The sequence below is a fragment of the Haemorhous mexicanus genome, chromosome 5 (genome assembly GCF_027477595.1).
Source record: "Haemorhous mexicanus isolate bHaeMex1 chromosome 5, bHaeMex1.pri, whole genome shotgun sequence".
Lineage (NCBI taxonomy): Eukaryota > Metazoa > Chordata > Aves > Passeriformes > Fringillidae > Haemorhous > Haemorhous mexicanus.
Genome location: NC_082345.1, coordinates 38,048,762 through 38,071,870, shown reverse-complemented (window position 1 = coordinate 38,071,870; position 23,109 = coordinate 38,048,762). Strand labels below are relative to the sequence as shown.

Here is a 23,109-nt window from a genome sequence, read left to right as displayed (position 1 = left end):
CCTCAAATAAATATAAAGAATTGCTTTGCCTTTAATTCTGCCTGCATAGACCCCAGAATTTGTCTTTCTGTGTAAACAGAAGATTTTCCTATACCAAGAAGCTATTCTTTCACCTCTGGTTCAAGGCAGGGCAGGTAATGTTTCCTGGATCTTCCCTACCTAGGTATTATGGCAGGAATATAACGTGCTCCTGGAAGTCAATTTGCATGCATTTGGCAGAGCAGGGAAGGCAAAGGGCAGTGGCTGAGGAACTGAGTGCACCACAGACAACTAGCTGGAGGCAGGCATGGACAGTGTGCCTGGAAGTTGTCTGGGCTTTAAAAAGCAGTCTGAGTCTAACAGGATGTAAATGTTTTCAGCTTAGCCTGGCCATGAGCCATTTTGCCTCACAGGAATCTCCAGGGTGGTACAGAAACTTCTACAAAGAGCTGCTGGGATCCACGGGTACACTGATTGTCAGTGCTTTAGCAAACACATCTAGCTTGAAACACGGAACAGTTGTAAATAATTTCAGTGACTGACTGCAGACATTTGTGTCCTGCAAGACACTACCTGTGAAAATGTACTCAGGTAGTTTATTTTATGAAACTAAATGTGTGAACAGACATGGCCTTGGGGTGTGGCTTGAGAAGAGAGAGTTTGGCAGCAGTGCAGGGCCTGTATCCCCACTTCATTTTTCCATCCCGCCCAGGAGTTGATCCCGCTGTCAGTTCCATGGTGCCAAACCAGACATTTACAGACCTTAGCATCATTAAAGCACTGAAGAATTTGTTGTGAGTGATGAAATAAGCAAACATAATTTCCCGAAGGATTGTTTGGCTGCAGTGAAGAGGACAAAAGACACAACCAGGGCAGGGTAGAGGGGAAACCCTCAAAATGGCTTTGCTGTGAAAGCTGGTTTGACATTAAGCCATGACATAACTGCAGGTTATGTTGGCTTGTTAAATGCATCATTTGCCTATTGAGGAGGAATTAAAGCTTATATGTAATTTATATGAAATAATTTATTTCCATTTAATGTCAGGAGTTGAGATTTTTCTTAGCAGCCTACAGAGTGTTTGGGCAATAGGACCTGACTGCAGAAGGTCTAGGAGGTATCATGTGAAATTTGTAATTGATAGAGTCAAAAAGGAATTATTTGCACTTCAAGTTCAGCATTTTACATGTAACTCTAATACTCATGCTTCTTGCCAGCCTTCTTACAAGATACAGGACATGATCAGAACACTAGCCTTGAACAAATCAGAGACTTTTGTCATGAAATTTCTTTTGAAATTCTCTTGTTGTTCAAAAGTAAAATGAATTAAACTTCTTTGATCTATGAATTTCCTTGAAAACCTGCGTTTCTGTTTTTTTTTTGTATGACCACTGGAGGCTTCTTTGAGGTTTATGGCGTTTCTCTTTTGTAACGTATCATATATAACATCTCTCCTTTTTAAAATTTATTTTTAATTGTATGAAGTAAATATTGTTCCAGTTGAAGTTCTGAAAGTTTCATTATCTGAGATATGAGACTAGCTTTTCACAATGGATCCTGAAGGTTGTTGAAACATCTAATTGTATAAATTATGTGTGTGCTCAGAGTGTTCACATTTGTATCCCAAGAAACATATTTTATTTTATCCCATATGAGGAATAATATCCTTCTCCAGAAAAGCATTACAGTCTAGGAAAGATGCTTTATTAAGTGCCTTACTTAAGAAGTTCTTTGAAATAGCCTGTGTTAATGTTAAGTGAAGGCTGAAGAGTTTTTCTAAGAGTCATCTCAGTTTTTTCTGGGATGACAGATCACAGATTTACTGTGGCTTTTTTCCTACTGAGTTATGTAAAATGTCAAGGACTAAAAGGGACTTTATAATGTATCAAGTGGTCTGGGGCTGCATCCTGCTTTGATTACAGAGGATAACAATCCCAACACTGTAAATCAGAGTTTCATTAATAGATTTGGGCCTGCCTTAACAGGAATACTTTGGTGGGGTTTTTTACACACCACATGTTATTTATGACCATATATGTGTTTTATTAATGAAAGGATGAAGTTTTTTTTTTTTAATATTGAAAGATATTTACAATTGTATGTGTGCATTCTCAGCTGGATACATGTGTGCCCTTTATTCAACCTTATAAACTCACATGCTAAAGCATATGCTGATTTTACTGTTTTCTTCCAGGGGAAGACCCTGAAACAAGAAGAATGAGAACTGTCAAGAACATTGCAGACCTGAGACAGAATTTGGAAGAAACTATGTCCAGCCTTAGAGGAACCCAGATAAGCCACAGGTATACTGGTTTTGTGTAGACTACTAAAAATATGGACCATGGGAGAGTATTACTAGTTGCTGAATGAATGAGGGACTTGAAAGGGAAAATTAGCTATGACACTAAACTGCCTTAGCAACTTACATGTGACTTTAATATACTATATTGTCAAAATGTCCTATAGAATCATTCATAAAGACAATTATTGTTTCATACACATTTATTTAGAAGCTGATAAAATTTATTTTAGGTAATTTTATAAATAGATGTTGGGGATGAGATCATATGCAAGGAAAAATCTAAATATAAAAAATAAATATGTCAGCAATGAGAAAAAGACACACTGGTGTAGTATTACAGTTATGATCTCTCCAGGTGTTTTTTTCCCTCTCCTTCCTTTTCTTCCCACATGAGCTCCCTTTAAATTTTGTTACAGATAAACCACCACCTTCTGATTGGTCCCTGGGGTCTCTGCTAATTTTGTAATACACAAAACATGTCTCAAGCATTCCATGTATGTGATTATGTTCAGTCACACACTCGTATGGTGGATTTTCCACCAAAATAGTTTTACCACAGCACCTTCAATCATATGCACAGATTAATAAAACCTCTAGGGTCAATTCTCTTGTTTTAATCTTAAAATACCGGGTGTTTGGCACCATTCCCACAAGCAGAGATTATAGAATCATGGAACCATTAAATTGTTTAGTTTGGAAAAGACCCATAAGATCACCAAGTCCAACAATTAGCCCAGCACTGCCAAGTCCACCAATAAACTCTGTCCCAAAGTGCCACTTCTACAAGTCTTGTAGATACTTCCAGTAATGGTGACTCCACCTCTTCCCTGGGCAGCCTGTTCCAGTGCTTGGCAACCCTATCCATGAAGAAACTCTTCCTCATATCTACTGTTACAACCTCCCCTGTTACAACTTGAGGCCATTTCCTCTGTTCCTATCAGTTGTTATCTAGGGGAAGAGGCCAATCCCCATCCGACTGCAATCTCCTTTCAGGCAGTTCTAGAGAGTGATAAGGTCTCTCCTGAGGCCACTCCCTCAGCCACTCCTCATCAGACTTGTGCTCCAGATTCTTCACCACCTCCACTGCCCTTCTCTGGACTCATTCCAGCACCTCAATGTCTTTCTTGTGATGAGGAGCCCAGAACTGGATGCAGGATTTGAGGTGTGGCCTCACCAGTGCCGAGTAGAGGGGGATAACAATTTCCCTGCTCCTGCTGGCCACACCATTGCTGAGCCAGGCCAAGATGCCATTGGCCTTCTTGGCCACCTGGGGACACACTGGCTCATGTTCAGCCACTGTCACCAACACCCCAAGCTCTTTTTTTGCTGGGCTGCTTTCCAGCCACTCTGTCCCCAGCCCATAGAACTGCACGGGATTTTTGGGACCCAAGAGTAGGACCTGGTTCTTGGCTTTGTTCAACCTCATACAATTGGCCTCAGCCTATTGATCCAGTCTGTCCAGACCCCTCTGCAGAGCCTTCCTGCCCTCCAGCAGATCAACACTCTTGCCCAACTTTCTGTCATCAGCAAAGTGACTGAAGGGACACTCAATCCCCTCATCCAGGTCATTTGTAAAGATACTAAACAGGACTGGCCTCAGTACTGAGGGCATACACAAGCATCTGTGTGCATATGGTGAAACCATATACAGACAGAGAATTTTTAAAAACAAATATACTTTTCTCCAGCCTTCACTTTTCTTGATTTCTCAGGAACATAGAAAGCACCGTTCACTGACTTCTCCATTCTGTTTGGCAGCACATTGGAGACAACTTTTGACAGCACTGTGACCACGGAGGTGAATGGGAGAAGCATCCCAAGCTTATCCAGCCGATCGACCCCTGTGACTTGGAGGCTGGGGCAGGCCAGTCCTCGGCTGCAGGCGGGAGATGCTCCATCCTTGGGTGCTGGTTATCCTCGCAGCAGCGCCAGCCGCTTCATACACACAGACCCTTCTCGCTTCATGTACACCACCCCGCTCCGCCGGGCTGCTGTCTCTCGCCTTGGAAATATCTCACAGATTGACATGAGTGAGAAGGGAACTGCTGACTTGGACATATCCTCTGAAGCTGATGTTGGTGGCTACATGAGTGATGGAGACATTCTCGGGAAAAGCCTGAGGGCAGATGACATCAACAGTGGGTAAGCAGCACTTTTTCCCCATTTGAACTAATGCGTGATTGGTAGGAGTAAAAGGATTTTTCTAAAAATTTTGGCACACAAGCAGAAGTTGCATTATAGTTGGAAAATGTAAAAATATACACATACATATTAAAAAAAAAAATAAGCCTCTAATCTGCCAGTGATACTCTCGGCTGCCTTCGAATCCTGTTCTTCTCCTTTAACACCAAAATTACTTTGCTGTGAACTTTGAGTTTCAATATTACTTACTGGAAAATTCTAGTTGTCCTGTGAGCCATCATTTTGCATTGCTTTCCCTAGGATGAGTCTTCTTTTGGTGTTTTTATGTTTTGCTTGAGATGGTAGGTGTGGCATTGCATGCAGCTGATGAAAAGCAGTTGTTGACAGCAGTGACTTTCTGTTTCCACTTCAGATATTGTCTAGCATAGTCACTGTAATGGGCCTTTATTGTAGGTTTTCAGTGGTGCATATCATTTGAGCTGCAGTAATATCTTTTCATTAAAGACTAGACCAGTTACTCTTTTAGTGTATCCAGGAGGAAGAATTTTTATTTTTGTTTGCTCAATCAGATGGGGTACTGCAATTTGAGGCACTGCATTCAAATTCAACAATTCTTATATCAGTCTAGGAGCACAAGTCACTTCAGTCCTGTGTAAGTTAGAGCTCCTAGAACATCATTAAAAAAGAACAGCCATGTTACAGTTTTACTCATATTTAAATTACTGTTCAGTACTGCTGTTGGCACTCCAAGGCTGCTTGCTGACTGATGTAACACTATGTTAAATAGAAGTTCCATGGAGTACCTGGAGTACCTGTCACACCACACTGCTTCACTCTATAATTTTAGAATTCTTGCTGTCAATCTAATCTCTTAGTTTGAAGCATAGCTACGATTAGAGAATAGTGGGGGACGAAATTGAATATGATACATTCCTAAAGGGAAATCTAAGTCTGTGATCTAAGCTCTCTAGAGTAGTGTCTCATCTCAAGCACCATCCAAAGATAGATCTCTAGAAAAAGCATCATTTTAAAGAAGGCATATTCCTATGTCTCCCTGGTCGACTTTTTCAGTGATCTGTGCTTAGAGCGCTGCTGACAACATTGTCCACAACACATCATTAATGACTGTCAAGTAGGATGCCATATTTATATGTGCTAGAAAAGAGAAAATACATAAGGAAAAATGTTACTTTAATGTCTGAGGACCTCTTATCATAAAGGAAATATTAATGCTGTCTTCAACAGATGCATGGTTTTATTCAAAATTTTAAAAAATGGAATCCTTTGCAGTGCCTCATGAGTTGTATTTATTAGCTTATCACATTAAAGGGTGAATATAGTCATCTTATGTGACTTTTCTTTGCATCTGTAATAAGGATAACTCAATTGATAGTAAGTTGCTCTGTGCTCAGTTAACATTTTTAGGTGCAGTAAATGTTAAGAACAAGTTGATAAGCTCTGAAATTTCAGGATTCACTGAGGCATGTAAAGTCTTATCTCCTCTATGCCTCTTCCATTATCAGTTTAATTACTTTAAACACTTGGGGAAAAAATGCAGCAGTAATTAGAAATTAGTGCGAGGAAGGCCTCTTGCACTTCTCAAGTCTATCCTTACTTATGCAGGAAAAAAATTCATATAATCTGGATTGCATTCAAGCCACAGCTAAATTTAATACGCAATACTAGAGCTGTAGAATCTACTGGATAATTCACTGCTAGCTAAATAATCTGTCAAAAAAATTCTGAATTTTTTCTTTAATAAAAAAATGAATATAATATATAAATGTGACTGTTAATTTACCTTTGAAAACAAATGTGAAGTTACCTTCTCCAAACTCCAGACACCAAGGCTTCAGAAACACTTTGCCAAACTGCCATCCAAATCTCAGCCATGCTTTAAACACCTCAGAGTTTTGTTGAAAATAATCAAAGGAACCCTTTGTGTTTTAATGCACTTGAGGTTGCCTTCACCCACACTGCCACCCAGGACACGCCGCCTTCTCAGACTGGAACTACCACACAGGGCTCCAGTCCTGCAGCTTTGCTCTCAAGGCCTGCCCCTGTTCAGCCTCCCCCAGCCACGGGGATGGAGGCAGAGGCAGATGGTGCTCCCAGACTGCTCCCAGACTCCCAGAATTGGCCCTCAGGTCTCTGTCACAGATGATTTCAATTAAATCTGCTCCCAGAAGGAACCACAGGGAGAGGGCCAACAGAACAGCTGGAGCAGCAGCAGTGTGTGTGCGTGCCTTGGTTTGTGCCTGGGATTCTCTGTAATTACTGAAGTTAAATGTTTGTGTGCTTGCACACATACTTAGACTGAAAGGTGGATTTATGTGGCACGATTTCGTGGATCAAGGAGAGCTTGTGTTAAAGATTGAATCATGAGTAAACTCTGGGAGATCATGAGTAAACTCTGGGAGATCATAAGTAAAATCTGGGAGATCATTTTAGCCATCAACCTAACACTGGGACTACACCTATTTCAGTAAGTCTGTACTTCACTCTGAATAGGTTCAGTGAGGTGCAGAATTTTTTTTTCTGAATATGTGTGCTTCTATGTTCAGTGCCATTCATGTGCGTGGCCCTTCAAAAATAAATTTATGCTAACTTTGTTGGTAAATTAAAGTTATCAGAAAATATAAAAGGGAAACAGAAAGAACAAGAGCCTAAGAGGGAGGATGGTTTAACAAAAGGTCCTTTGAGAACATAATGGAGTGGTCCTGTGGGTAAGACAGACTGGTGATGCTGCTCCATTATAAGGGCCAAGACATCTCAGAGAGACAACCAAACTGTAGGTAGACATTCCAGAAATTATTACTGGTACTTTTAATTCATAAACTTTTAATGGTTCTCTAGTGAGTAAACAGCACTATACTCACTGTTTCATTAGACGTGCATTATAATGTGGTGAGAATCAAGTACAAGGAACACACATTAAAAGTGTTCTTAAATAGTATTTTAAGGTCTTCAGTGAATATCTCTTTCATATCTAAATAATTGCATCCCAACAGGGACTATGAATTTGGGTTCATAATATCTGTTTGGATAAATGCAACTAATTTTTTTTTTTTTTAAGCTGGAGTGATTTTTCTTGCACCTGGTGCTATTATTTGGCAAAACCCCAGTATTTAAAATGTGCTTTTGAACATACTTGAGGGCTTCAGTCTGAAAAGATTTTAGTAAAAGAGATTGGCCTGTAAGCCATCAGAGAAAAAGGCAAATGATCCCAGAAAACAGGCAGATAGCCAATCTCCCTGTGCCGGGCACATAAAGTGGGAATATTTGGTATAAGTCCGCCATCTAATAAGACAATCTGTACCTTAAACATTTGAATTTCACAGACCATTAACTTTGAAGTGAAACACGTTGCCAGATGGCTGCATTTCCCACTGATTGACCATAAATTTATTTTCAGGTACATGACAGATGGAGGACTAAACCTATATACAAGAAGTCTGAACCGAATACCAGACCTTGCTGCTTCTCGAGACGTCATCCAGAGAGGGGTTCATGACGTGACTGTGGATGCTGACAGGTAACAGTGCTTTGCTAAGTAATAACCTGTCTGAGCTCTATAAATATTTTGCATGCTTCATACTTGCTAAAATATGAAATAAGGTATAGGAAGCAAGCTTCTGAGGCTGCGAGTTTTCTGAGCACCCAAAATAGAAAATATCACAATGAGTGGGGGAAAAAAGCAAATTTCTCACATGGGAATGAGACTCAGGAAGAATTTTTTTTTGTAGATGAAAGAGAAATATTAAGAAGCCCTTATCTGCAATCTTAAACTTCTGAAATGATTGGGACATGATTTTTACAGGTTGCCTTATCAGTTGATGAGCAAAGGGAAAATTCATGTGGTCTCTAGGCAGCAGACAGATTGTGTGTGCCTGGTGACATGGTTCAAAACACATTTGGATTTGGCTGGAGTCAGAGCAATGGTTGTGTCCCCCTGTTTTGCCCTTTGCAAGTACCAGAAGAAGGCAATACCAGCAAGTAGTGAGAAGTGAGAATTGGAGTTCTATCCCATTGTTTGTACAGCGTGAAAAAACAAACTCCAACCTGCCCTTATAGATGGGTGTCAGCATAAAAAACATGCTGCCACTAGTATGTCTCTTCCTTTTCCTTAAGCTTAAAGTAGATTCATATTGGTGGCTTGTATCTGCATCTGAGAAATAAAAATTCATAATCCAGATTTTGCAAAACTTGGAGCTGTCAGCTCTGAGGTTTTGGTCAGACCATCAAAGAGATAAGGAACAGCTGTGAAATTTGGCAGTCTAAAATGTTATGTGGTCAATTGGAGTGCCCTTGTTTTAAAATAACATTTCTTATGGGGAAAAAAAGTATTCAGTCACAAAGGGGGCAAAGATTCATGATTCTGGTTTTATAAACCTGTCAAATGAGTTGAAAAAGTTCTAGGATATTTACCTAGGTATGATATAATTATTACTTTTCACATTTTCTGATGAAAATATGCCTGTGACATAAGTTAGGAATAGTCTGCATTGGTCAAACAGTGTCAGCAATGCATCAGAGTAAAGGACATAATTTTCATCTATGAAACCATTTACTTAAAAAGGAAGGTTGCTTTAGCTGACAGCAGAGCATTTTTTGGCCTTGCAGAAAAACCCTGTTTTAGATAGAAATTCAAATGAACATGGAAAGGTTCCTGGGAATGCAAGCACTGACATGATGCAAAGACCAGAGAAAGTGTGCAGTAGGCATGTAAGGAAATAATTTGGATAGAACTCACGCAGTAACAGAAGGAAGAAATGAGATGTGGGCAGGAGGGACTTTTGTGGAGCTCTGTATGTGAGAACAGAAACCTTATGCTCAAAGTGAGAGAAAGGGTGGAAAATTTAGAGGCTGCAAGTCATGTAATTAGAGAATGTCACTAGTGCCCACGTTTTTGTATGTCTCTCTTTTTTCCCTTGGGAGGGAAGTTATTAGAGCTCTTCCCACCATGCAATATTCACACCCAGGTTTCAAACCATGCAGATTTCTCCTGGGGGAAAAAAAAGGTCCAAAATAAGGGGTTTTTTACCTTTCCTTAGTATTCCTCAAGTTCTAGATGCCACTCAAACACTGGATATTTATTTGTCTTAATGTAGGTATCTGTTTGTTCTGTAGAGTGTGCTGGTTCATACATATTTTGCAAACTCTATCATGTACAAATGTGAAGTAGAACTTCAAGTAATGACTGCTTTCCCTTACACAAAGAAAGAAAGCTGGATTCCTATGTTCTTCTAAACCCTCTAAATAAGGCTTCATGGAACATACTATGTTAATATTTAATTGAAAGGTTTTTCATAATGCACAGGCATAAGGTACTTAAATTATGGCTATTCAGACAATTTCTGGCATTCCCTTACCTTTCAATACATTACTTTTACAAACTTAATCATTCTTTGTGGACATTAGGGGGAGGTTTTTTACATATAAGTGCATGCTATTCCTTGAAAAAGCAAAAGTTGTTTAGGAAGTGTGAAATGTAAATAATTTTATGAGTTCTGATGATAATAAAACACATGCTTACCATGGTTGCAAAAAAACCTGTGGTGGGTAGAAAAATATTGTTTATGATGATCTTCAAGAATGTGTGCCACGTTTATGATGTGAAATCAGGGGGAAAAAAAGCAATAGAGATTGCTGAGACTTCAGCAGGTTAAGCTTCATTCCTTCACAACAGTGTAAGTACCTAAGATTGCATCTGATCTCATACAGCCTTTTGCAACATATTTGGTCTACTCTGAACAAAAAATAATGGGGTTTGTGTCACAGCTTCAAGGTATGCCTTGCCACTGGGATGATGAACTTCTGTGCAAGAGGATTATTTTCCTCACTGTCATCCCAGTAGATATGTGAAGGACACATGCATTTTCTCTGTGGTATCATTACTGTAAGCCTTTTTCATAATTGGCATGATCTGCCCTTGCCTTTCTGTTGTAGAAGACTCTGCTGGCATCGGTTTTTGGGCAGAAAATAAATTATATGCTGCAAATATCGGGAGCAAGCGGGAGAGGAGATTTGGTATTTTCCCCATTACTAGAGGCAGCAACTTTTGCTGACAGCAATCCCATGTTCATGAAAACTCAACCTGGGTTTTTTTTCTGACAAGTTATATCTTCTGCTTATATTTTAAAACTTTTTCTCTTTGTTAGCTCTTTAGAGATGTGGACTGGTATCTCTAAGGGTGATACTGTTTTTGGTAAATTTATACTTTCAGACTGATTCTCATTTCCTGGATCGTGTAAAAAAACAGGAAGGTTCCCCAGTGTGATAATGCTAAATTGTTTCAGAGAGCACCTGTATCTCCACGTCTTTCCAAAAAGAAAGGATTGAAGGATCTCCATGTTGGAAACCTAGCCTGAGAGAGCTCATCCCCGTAATAACATTGAATTGCTCTTTGAACTTCATAAAAGTTGAATTCACAAAGTCAACATAAGCCGAGGCTTAAGTATTGCTTTCATAAAGCACTGCTTGCATAAAGCACACTGGTGCAGAAAGTAGTGCAGCAAACTTGCTTGTTCTGGTGAAGGAATTGTAAAAGCTGAAAGGACACTGGCAGCATCAGATGTCAACAGTTGTTTCATTAAGTGTTGTTTTTTTGTTTTCTTGTGGGTTTTTTGTTTGGTTGGTTTTGGTTTTGTTTTATTTTTTTTTAATTGGACGCTTTTTTTTTTCCAAATAAATGCCTATTCCTTCCAATTTACCTTGTTTCAGTTACCGTGAGAAATTAATCAGAGAGGAAGATGGATTTTCTTTATCGGGTATAACATGGGATACGGCTAAGAGAGTTCTCAGTGGTATTATATTACATTTCATTTATTGTCCTGTCTACTTCCTCTGCGCTCTAGCATTTGCCTTCTGAGACTTGGAGAGGGAGTATTTGAGGAACATTCTTGGATTTCAAAGCCTTTTTCAAAGTGAGATGAGCCAAAAGAGATTAGATATAAGCACAGAGAATGAATTATGTTCTTCGGAAGAATAAGATTTGTTGCAATGTAGGTTGTAATGTTTCCAAACCACCCCATGATGTTCATGAAAACTGTTAAGGAAGTTTAAAGTAAGCCCTATTAAAAGGGGATATAGCTCCACTGAGTTCAAACATCATCCTTCTACTCCCTATACATGCAGAGCTTAGTGCAGTGTGTCATTAGCTGCAGCTTCTTCACCTTCATGAGTCAACACAGGTTGCACAACCACTTTCCCCTCACATCCCTTGAATGCAGTATTCTTGCTCTTTCACCTTTTTTTTTGGATGAAACCCAAAGCTTTAAAGTTTATGCTGCTTAATGTACTTCTGTCATGACCCACTTCAGCTACTTTGCTGTTGCATTGAATCTGAGCCTCTTATGCATAAGGAATCTCCCAAATGCTTCCACCATCTGCCACATGTGCAGAAGATTTGGCACTTATCTCAGTCTAGCTCAGGCTGGCCTGGTTGTTCTCAGCCAAACCATAATCACCACAATACATTATTAATTATAATAAAATAATTCCAGATTTTGCCTGTAGTTTATTAGCTAACTTCCTGCCTGAGTGACTATAAGTCTTCTTCTGGTGTTTGTCTGAGTAGATGAGCCTTGAGTTGGAATACTGTGCATTTGAATAAGAAACGTTTCTGGAGTTTAATGTGCATTGAACTGGGAGCTCTGTTTCATCGAGCTGGTCATATCAGAAAAAGCTGAGACACCATGAACAGTAACTTAAAATCCAAATATAATACAATGCCTGTTCTCATACCATACAGTTCAGAAGCACATTGAAATTTCTGCTGTCATTTGGAATTTACCCCATTGTATATATACTCCAAAGGGGCATACTTTACTTTTTGCCTTTCTATCAGATGAATCTGTGTGATGTTTGTTTCATCACTGTACTGATACTGTGTTTCCTGCTGTGTGTCTCTGCAGTTTGGTATCGATGTGACCATTTTTCTGCCAAGTTGCAACTATTACCTGTTTCATTTTGTTGCTTCTGGCTGCAGAGCAGGATTTACTATGGGTAAAGGAAATGTTTTTGCCAGAGTATTGAGCTATGCACTGTGTGCACGCATTCAGCTATTTGCCAACTATCCAGGTCTCTCCAACACTGGATACCTGTGTCTATGGCAATAAATACAAATATCCATCCCACAGATATGAAATAATAAATAATAAAACACAGAAACAGATTTGCCTTCTTCTTGCTGTCTAAGGCATTCTTGGGCAAAACTGAGTTTTGGTGTAAAACTTCACTGTGTAGGGAAGCTTCCAGTATCTTTGCATCTGCCTTCACCACTCAGTATGCCTGTGACTCACTCTGTTCACAATCTAAAAAAGTCATTGTAGGTCTTAAAGTCAGCATGGCTCATATAGTTGTGTGATCTGCTATCATTCTTTTGGTTGTGATTCTATAATATTAGTAAGTTCTTAGGATGTTGGAAAAAATTTAAGTATCTATACCTCACTGTTTTTGCAGTTACTGTTCAAATTCCTATAGAAGCCGTAATTATAGAATCTCTCTTGTGAAGCAATTTAAATTTTAAAGAGTTTTTACTATTATTGTTCTCTTCTATACTTTTAATCTTCTCTAATTTCTTTTCACAGCTGTTGCTGTTAACATTTCCCACCATTTACTTTTTTATTATGCTCAAATGATCCTGCTTTTTCATAGTCTCTGGTGTAAATCTTTCCTTATCTTGGCATCTGCTAGGCTATCAAGAAAGTTACTAGTTAGAAGTATCTATTTCAGTGTGTATCTTGGCTTTTATTGTTTCTCCAAAGTATGGATGCTAAATTTAAGTACCTAAAGCATAAATATGTGTGTATCCATGCATGAAGGGCAGAGTAATTGTGTCAAAAGGAGCACTCCTGGAGTTTTGGCTCATTATGTTGTTAAGTATTTAGAATTCTTTGAGGATGAATTCCTTATTTTCAAAAGCATAATGAGAAATAAAATTTTCAGTAATACAATTTTCTACAGCATTATTAATTTAGAAAGAATGTTATTTGAATTAGTATGATTTGTTTCTGGTCATGCTTTCAAAAGTCAGGATTTGGACAACATAAAATAAGAAAAGCAACTGGACTTTGATCTAATTTTGTGAGGTTCACCCTTCCTTATTCACTTTAAACATCTACTGTAATTGCCCATAGAACCACAAACCAAAGCATGGAAACATTTACCAGCTGTGTGGTTTTAGGTTCAGATACTATATTAATATCAGTGACATAAACAAACTGCATTGTCAGCATGCTGTCATTAGTATATTAAACTGTCATGATCCTGCAACATAACCTCTGCAGACACATTTTTTTGCACCCAGCTTACATATGAAGATCACAGTCAGAAAAGGCAAATGTGAATGGCAGAGGTTTACCTTAGAACAAGCCCAGGCTGCAAATGACAGATTAAGTTTTCTCTTTTTGAAATTTTTAATAAGTGGAAGAAAGAGGGACAACTAGTTTCAGCTTAGATTGAAAAGGAAATATTAGAAAGAAGTATTCAAACTTTTGCAGGAATACAAGACAAACACATTCTCTAAATGAGCTGAACATTTGGTTTGCTGCAGGTTTATTGAACCACAGGCTGGCTCTTTACAGATGACATGTATAATATTTTCATAAATGTACTTTTGAAAAGTAGATGGTGTGGAGGTAGGTATTAATGACATGCAGTCTTATGGCATTTATGCTTATTTCAAAACTTGGTTTAATGATTTAAAGGTATTTGAAGTGAGGCAGGACTTTATCTTTTTTTAACAGATTTCTAATTCTTGACTTCAGGCAAAGTGGAGATGGTTTATTTTGATTGCAATCTACTTCTGAAGAGAGTATCAGTCTATTTGATAAAAGTTTTCTAAGACTCAGCTTACAGTTTCAGCAGCAGCAGCATTTTGGTCCACCACTGTACTTCATTATTGCCAGCAAAGACTACTGTACTGCCTCTTTGTGTTAGAATAAAACATGGGTAGTATGATTTAAATCCTTAACCAAAATAACCCAGGCTCAAATATAAAATTCAAGAACTTGAATCTCCCATGTGATACCTACTTGAGTCCTGGAGTCAAAAAACAAATTAATTTCTTTAAAATGTCTCAATTAATTTGATGGCTGGAGGAAACAAATATTGTCATTTTATTCTCCTGCATGGCTATTTTTAAAAAAATCATATTGAAATTTGTAATAAAATAGCTCCAATTGATATTAAAGTTCTAACATTAACAAGCACATAGTGTTTTAGACAGAAGCCTCATAAAACTGGATATAAAAATATGGATTTTGATGATTTATTACTGGAGATGAAGCAGCTCATGATTGCTAAGCTGTCTTTTGTTCTAAATTGCCTGAGAGATACTTCTTTCTTAGTTAAGTCAGTTTTTAAAGAACTGCTTTTATAATAGTTGCATCCAGACTGAGGTATTGCCTGCTTGTCAAACTAAGTCTATGAATTATAAGAACATTCCAATTAACCCTTTCATGGAAAACAATTAATTTGTAACACTATAAAAATCCTTTGCCTTGGATTCATTAGGTCTAAGTTTACTTCAAATAAAATATGAATTCAGAAACTTCAGCAGACCTCTAGAACAATGAGAAATAGATAAAAATGGAGAGCCCCATCAGGATGGGCTTGTTACACTCAGGAGGTGCCATAAGGAAGGGGTTAAATGTACTGTTGTTTTGTACACCTGCACTTTCTCCTAGCTGACAGGTGGAAAAAATAGTTAAGTGAAAGGAAGAATGAATTTAAGTTAAACTAAACATCTAAAATGTGAGTGCACTTTGCTGCTCAGGCTGTGGTGCTGCTTCCAGTGCACAAGAGGGAAATTGAAAGGTTTTGACTCTTTCCTTTGCAATGGGCTGCTCTTGCAGCAAAACAGGGCTACTCTGTCCTGGGCCTGCAGGAAAGCAGTGATGTTCAATACATTTTGGAACTGAAATTGCATAGCTAGATAACTTTATCATTAGTGGTTAAAGATAGCTGGAATCCAGATGGAAACTGGTTATGGGTTATCTGTGATTAAATAAAATGAAAAGAAGGATGTCTCTAAAGCTGTGCAGGTTAAAAAACATGGGAGCCTTTTATTTTCCTTGACAGAGAAACAGACTTTGAACACTGTAGGCTGGCTAAAGAGTGAGTTCAAAGGGAGAGAGCATGAAGGGAAAGCTGGGAAGAATACCACGTGGCTGACAACCTGCCAGCCAGTGTGTAGAATACCCTGTGCTGCAGGCTGCCTGCTGCAGAGCACAGCATGTGTTAACCTTCTCTTTTGGAATAAAAAATTCCCTCAATTTTCTTATATCAACATTTTACTTATAAATCTTAAGGATGTCACCTCTGAGTAGTCTTTTGATGGAGAGAGAAAAAGACAAGCCTCCCTCATCAATCTGTTGTCCAAGTGCTGTTGTGGAGGCTTCCTGCCCCTCCTGAGCCCCTCGGGACAACCTCAGCTCCACACAGGGAAATGTTTGGTTCAGCAGTATGCTAGGAGTTTGTTTTCTTTTGATGTTACAGCACTAATCTCATCTGTATCTAATTGTTAAAATATTAAGTCTTCAAAGATTTCCTTTGTAAACAAAAGATTGTCATAACAATTTAAGCAGGATCAGATGTGTAGATTTAGAGTGGAACCCTCAATGAATTCTACAGAAGTTTTTCTGGAAAATGATACAATATACTTATAATTCAAACCTGCTTAGTGAACTGAATAATCTAAAATAATAAAAAATACATTATTTGAAGGCAATTTTAAAACCAGATTTACCTAATTAAATTTAACTTAATAAAAAATAAACTTTTAATCTCTTACCTATGTGCATTTACTTTAATTTTTGATGTGCTGAATTTTCTCTTTTATTCCTTTTGAATGCATTGCACTCTGGTATGTTTCATACTGCAGAATAGAATGTAAAATGGCTGCTAACCATATCAACTGCTGTGAATGTAAATTCATAAGAGCAAAAATTGCTTTAGTGCAGTTTAAATACATGTGTAGTGTTGGAAATAATTGCATTGCCCTGGGAAGTACAATGACTGTTAAAACTGGTGTTTGTCATTCCTCTAAGTGCGTTATCTAGAAAAAAATCTTACTGATATAAGTGAGTGTCTTCTATGTTTAAATACCCAACAGTTTTTGATCAGACACTATTTATACTGATTTAAAAGTGAAGTTAGGATATTTCAAATGGATAGGATTTCAACCAGTTTCTGGAAAAGAAACGACAGAGTCAGAAAACACGAAGTTATGTATTGCATATCCTCTGACAGTTTATCAGTGAACAGATTCATACTGATAGCCAGGACACAAAAGCTGAATTTTTTGATTCCAACTGGAAATACTCACACAATTTTAATAGCATTGTGAATTTCAGGAACAAGATATGAAGAATAAAGGTACTTCATATTTTTAAATCAAACCTAGATCTTTCTCTAAGATATTAATTTACTGATTTAAATACTAAAGTAGAAAAAATTAAGTGGTCTGTGTCTGGGGTGACTGGAGGACGTGTAATGCTTTCTGAGAAGTCAGAGATCAGCAAAGGTGTATAATCTTCATGATTCATGAACCACCATCTGGAAGCCCATATCTCTATTGATTGTACTTGGAACATTGCTAGACATATATCTTTTGGGTTATGTAAGATAAAATATAACTGTTTTGAAAAATTAAAATAAAAAGCTAATTTTTTTTCTTTTAATTTTAAATAAAATAAATCCTAGTAGAGCATTGCAGTAAAGTGACAGCCTGTCACCCAGGGATCGTTCCTTAGTGGAAGGAGTTATCTTTCAAGGGCTTTTAGAATGATTTTCCTAAAATGGAGTCTTTCTCTGTACATCAAAGTTATTGAAAGAGAAATCAGCATGGTTTTTTAAGGCTGAAGAATTATTATTTTTCCTCTTTGAGTTAAAATCATTCCCCTTCATGAAAAGAGTTGACTCAGTGTGGCACTTACAACCCACATGTTCTGATGCATAGTAAATAACTGAATTGCTCTGTTTTACAAATCTTTTTCCTTTGTTCAGTGCAGAAAGAAATTTATGATTCCTTCTTTAGTACATCTTTCTTTCTAATCATTTAAATTAATGATACCAGCCACACACTTGAGAAATGGATTAATATCAAGTGGATAAACTCAATGCTAAATCATGTAGGAAAAAAAATTTCATGTATTAAAAATAATAGGTGTTGACAACAATAATTTAGAGCCTTCCAGATAAATTTTGAAACCTAATATCCTAACAAGATTTTCAACATCTTTCCCTAAACAGCTTATTTTCAATAAAATTTCCACTTATTTTCTTTTGAAATACATCTGTTGGATTGGAAATGTTGGAAGCTTTAAAATGACCAGGCTTGTGTATGTATGTGTCAGCCACTGAATTGTAGAGTAGTGATACGTGAGCCCCAAAAACTCTGAATCCATTTCTGCAGCTTTCCAGTGTGGGCAGTAAGAACAGCCTACATCACAGAGAATTGATGATAGAGAGTTTCTTAATTTTGGATTGCTGCCTTGGTATTATTGCTCCTTGGTGATGATTTCCCAGATTCTTGGACTTACTGCAGCTATTTGGTCCACGTCAGCACAAAGGCAATAAATACTGAAGGTAGCTGGTCATCAATGCCACATGTAATTTTGGTCCTTGGTCTGTAGTGGGTTTGAATAATGCTTATTGAGGTACCCATAGCTATTTCCTTGACAAGTGCTCCTTTCCTTTAGCCAGACACGACTCTACTACAAGGGAGAACTGAATAATGTGATATTTGCTGTCTGAAACCTGCAAGGAAATGCTCCTATTTCTGCTACCACCTTCCTGTATTGGAGTAGCAGCTTTGTGGGGTTTGTTTCCAGTATTTACAAGGAGAAACTGGGATAAAAGCTTGAGATAAATCCTAAGACTAATCCAACTTAAGTATCTCACACCTGGTTTTATAGGAGTTTTATTTGAACACCTGAGCCAGGTTATCAAGAATTAACTACTGTCTAAAAAGAAAAAAAAATAGGAAAGTTTAAGCAAAATAAATGAAAATCATTTGATTAAAAAAATGAGAATTGTAAGTAACCTAATAATGTCAAGATGGCTTGCACTATGAAGGTTGAAAAGCTATAAATAAAAATAAATTTTCAGAGGACAGTGCTAAATCTTTACATGTTTACTATTCATCTTTTAGGCAAACAGAAATGCTCCTGAGTGAACTTTACACAACTGAATCTTTCCCAGTTAATTGTTTGTTATTTCACCTTTGAATGTTTTTCCAAAATACTGTTTGCAGAAGTGTGCCATAATCTAGAAATTATGCCAAACGCGTTGTCCCGTCTTTCTGAATGGCACATTATTAGATTCAAGAGCTGAATGCTTAAGCTGTAGATTTAGCAAATTACATTCTCTTTTCATTTGACCCTTGAGAATTTCCTCAAGAGAAATTTGTGGATTAATGTACATGTCATAGAAAGCCATATCTATTTAAGGAGACTCAGTGAGACATGAATGTTTCTCTCCTACCCTGTCTTTTTCTATTTCTGATAGGAAAATAAACCCCATTATGTTGAACAGCTATGACTTTAGAAGATGTGGAACAGTCTGATGAGAATATTATGGGTCTCTAAAGTATTTAAACAGCCTAACTTTCTCTATATGTATTTTACTACTCAATCCCAGTGAAAAAGGTGAAACAGTGAAACAGCTCCTACACTTTCTCTCCAGCACATACCCTACATGCAATACAGTATTTTTCATTCAGAGATTTCCAAAAAGGATTTTATTAGCACGCTCTAAATACTCTTTACACATCACCAAAATTATTTCATGCTTTCCTTAGCAGCTCTTCAGGATGAGTTTATGTTACAAGGGCAGTCAGAAAGTTATTTGCTGGCTGGGCTAAACCAGGAGCAAGAAGCTTCCAGAGAGACAGCAGGGAAGGGCCTTCATCATGTTGAGGATGCAAACTGTGTTACTAATTGTGTATCAAAGCAGAATTATCATACATCTCCTAACACCTCAAGGTCCTCTAAAGAGACTGCTGGAACTATCCATAAAAGACATCAGAGGGGTACTGAGGAGACTGCTGTTCTCAACAGGGTTCGTAGCATGACCAGCAGTGTCTGTGCCTGTGTGGCTGCCCTTCTGCTCTGGTTAGCGTGCCAGCAACATTAGACCCTGCAATATCATCATTCAACTCAAATGGGATGTTCTCAAATTATTTTATAGGCTGTTGACAAAAAAAAAAAAAAAAAAAAAAAAAAAGCAAGTATGTATTTTGTGTTTGGCTTCAGCATACTTTGAGATGCTCTGACTTATTTTAGAGAAACATGGTTGGACTTTTGTTGCAGAGGATGTTGGCCGGGTGCAGAGAGAGCCCTAAGCATCCCCGCAGTGCTGCTGGCAGTTCAGAGGGGCCTGTGAGCTCAGCAGAGGGGAGGTGGCTCCCTGAGCTTCATGCCTCAGCACTTGCCAGTTGCTGTGTGTAGCCAAGTGATCGCAGAAGAACTCTTTGTCTTTGTGATGCACTCAATTACAAAAAACATTTCATCAATTGCCACTTATCCCCAGATTGTGGAAATCCAGATGTGGCCTGGAGGCATCAATGGATTCTGTGTGCAGTTGGGATGGATGGGGATTTAACCTGCAGTAGTTGAGTATGTTAAATTCCAATAAAGTACGTGAGGAGAACTGTATTAACTCTACATAATGCACTGCTTATTGTAGCAGGAATGGAAAGACATTTATCACAAGAGTACTTGAGAGTAATATCCTATACTGGCAAAAAATTTACTGATAGTTTTTCTTTGTGCTACAGTTTCAAAGTTTCTTTGATACATTTTTAGCTGCTCATGCAAGCCCTAGGAATCTGCTGGCTTCTTATTCTAATCAGAGAAAGATCTCGTGAAGCTAATATCAGAGGCTCTATAAAAATTTATGGCAGCAACAGTTTTTAAGAAAAAATACATAATTGAAGGTGTGGTGTGTAATATGTTGCAGTCTTTATACATAAATACACTTTAGGTTGCTTTAATTTTCCATTGGTTAAAAACCATTTCTGGTTTTCCAGTATATTTTCATTTTTGTGTTCCTAAAGGACTTATTTTTGGCAGAGAAAAAACCAATTTTGGACAAGAACATATAGATCACTCGTGCATTTCCTGAAAGCTAGTATTATGTTGATGTTTCTCTATGAAGCTCTTCCATCTGCTATCATTCTGTATATTCCAAGAGAAATCTCATAATTTTTTTTTTTTTTAGTTGTCACTGGTAAAGCAAGGATTTCTTAAAACTTTTGGCAGAGTTTTAATTTTTTTTTGTTGGAGATGGATTTTTTAAAATAAGCAGCTACCTCAGTTATTTCTGAATCACTGCTAATTTAAAGTTAGATCCCCTTCTTTAATGGGTTTCTCTTCCTAGTGCTAGTTTTTTCTTCTGATATTTTTATAAAAGCCTTCTGTATTCCCATTTGGGTAACATTACTTCACTATGCTTCTTCTCTGGTGTTATCTCTTGCCTGCAAGACTTGTCTGAAGCCATATTACTAATTGGTTTCCTCCCCATTTTTCTTTTACAAGAAAGGACTTTTTTAATCTTCAACCTTTTAACTCACTTTGGTAATTTCTATTCCCTTGCATTTTTGCTTTTGAAGCAGTATTGAATTCCATTACACCTCCTGGGGTGTCTTTTAAGTTTGACCAGCTTTCCTGTATTCCAGTAGTTGTGTTCTTTGGGTTTTTTCACATTTCCAGCTAGCTTCATGCTTATTCTCAGCATCTGTTGGTTTGGTTTGCTTGTTTGTTTGACCAAAGAAAAATATACTAAGCTCTTTCCTCTAGTTGCACCTTTCTAGGATAGACTATAATTGAAAATAGACTCTCCACTTTAATAGGTATTTGATTCTATTAGTTACTCAGCAATTAGCTATAGGCCCTTCCATAGTGATCCTCTCTTTTAAAATTATTGCCACAGTGTTTTTGATGGTGAGATTTTAGGTCACTGATGGTTCCATTTTGAAATGCCACTATATTTTCCGTCCCTTTCTGTCTCTGCAGTAAATATGAGAACCTGCTTTTGCTGTTCACTTACATTTATGAAGATGATAACCATTTGTTTTCCAGATTGGTTTTGTTGTCTCACTTTTTTTTTCAGTAGCTCTGACCTCTTCCAGCTTATCTTTCAATCTATTCTAATTTCAGGGTAAACTTAAGTGATAAACACTGGCTGGGCTTTGGGAGAGAGGAACAGTAGTCAGGAATGAGAAAGAACTGCAAAAGGCTGTTGTCAGTATTCAATTTGGAAAAAAGTCTTTGACATACTGCTGCTGCTGGGGAGCATTCAAAGAATTATTTCAGCTTTTGCAAAGTGGGTGGTAACAAACATGACAGCCAAGAAGTCTGGAGTGTGAGACGAGGACGAAGTTTCCAAAGATGGCAGAGACTTAATGAATTGCAACAGACTTTAAATGTTTTTGCTGTCTGCAGCTATATTTTTATTTCATCTGTCACCTGCTAGCCTGCTCTCCAACTTGAATATTACATCTATTAATGTAGGGAGTGAAGAAAGTATTTCATTGTAATGGGGAGCTTTTAGCTGGGCTCTTTCTTGCCCTACATAGTGAAGCCATTTATGGCCACCTTCCATCTTTGTTAGTGACTCACCTCTGAAGCTTAGTGGTCTAACTGGAGTAATTAATAGGCTAAAAGAGATGTGCTATATTGCTGGTGTGTCTTCCTCAATACTTCTAGCTGATAAAGGGGCTTTAAAATTTGTTTTGGTTTGTGCTTGGGGTTGTTATTTTGTGTGTATGCACAGCCAACAGTAGCCCTGCTTTTTTTGTCTTTTCTGGCTTTAACTCAAGATGACATTTATGGGAGATGAGAGAGCTTCAGGATGCTGGGGTGCAATCCTGGGTGATTGGCTCCTGTTTGGCAGTGATTTACTAAAGCAGCTTGCCTTATCTCCCTGACTGTGATCCTGGTACATTTACTGCTATGAACACAGATAGCCAGATGTCCCATTACCTTCTCAGAAAAAGTTTGTTGTGTCATAGACTCAATCATTCAAAGCCTAAGAGTTATTTAATTTTTAATAGGAAACATTGATAAGTTCCAACTAAGCTGTGGAAGCAATCAGCCATTTTGTATGCATATTGCCATTTGTATAATTTAAATGCAAAGTCTGCTTTGCTTTTCTCAGACAAAATAGCATGTGTTTTATAGAGTTTTTGGAAAAGGATGAATGTGCTCTGAGTTTCAGCCAGGCTCTTTGTATTATGTGCAGGTGCTTTGGGACTTTAATAATTAGAGGATCTAATAAAAGAATCAGAGGATAAGCCAGGAAAATTACTACAACGTGAGTTCCCTCTGTCATTTCAAAAACCAATCTTTCCTGTTTCACCTAATACAAAATTGGAGACTTATAGGTCTATTTCAGCCCAAACTTACACCAAACACATTATAGAATTGATGAAATCGTTAAATCATTATTAAGTAGCCTCTATTTCAAGCTGCCTGGATTTAATTCCTTTACCTTTAAAAATAAACACCAAAATCCCAAACCAAGTAGTAAGCTATAATTGTACAGGCAAGCAGGGCAAAGGTCTGAAGTTCCTGGGTTAATACTATGTCACCTACTGGTTTTAAATTGTCATAGTACAGTAAATCTCCATGGACTCTTTCTGTTTCCCTAGACTGACTGAAGAAATGGGTATGCTTTTTGT

The 23,109-nt window shown here is 37.7% G+C and overlaps 1 protein-coding gene across 7 annotated transcripts in view; it reads left to right on the top strand.

The window, feature by feature from the left end:
• The window catches only part of NAV3 (neuron navigator 3), a 249,998-nt gene that overhangs the window by 142,328 nt on the left and 84,561 nt on the right, over positions 1-23,109 (top strand). For all 7 annotated transcript variants that reach the window (XM_059846871.1, XM_059846869.1, XM_059846870.1 and 4 more), the window contains 3 exons: positions 2,172-2,280; positions 4,038-4,421; positions 7,837-7,956. In XM_059846871.1, coding sequence (XP_059702854.1) covers positions 2,172-2,280; positions 4,038-4,421; positions 7,837-7,956 — 613 coding nt within the window. The remainder of the gene's footprint in view (positions 1-2,171; positions 2,281-4,037; positions 4,422-7,836; positions 7,957-23,109) is intronic.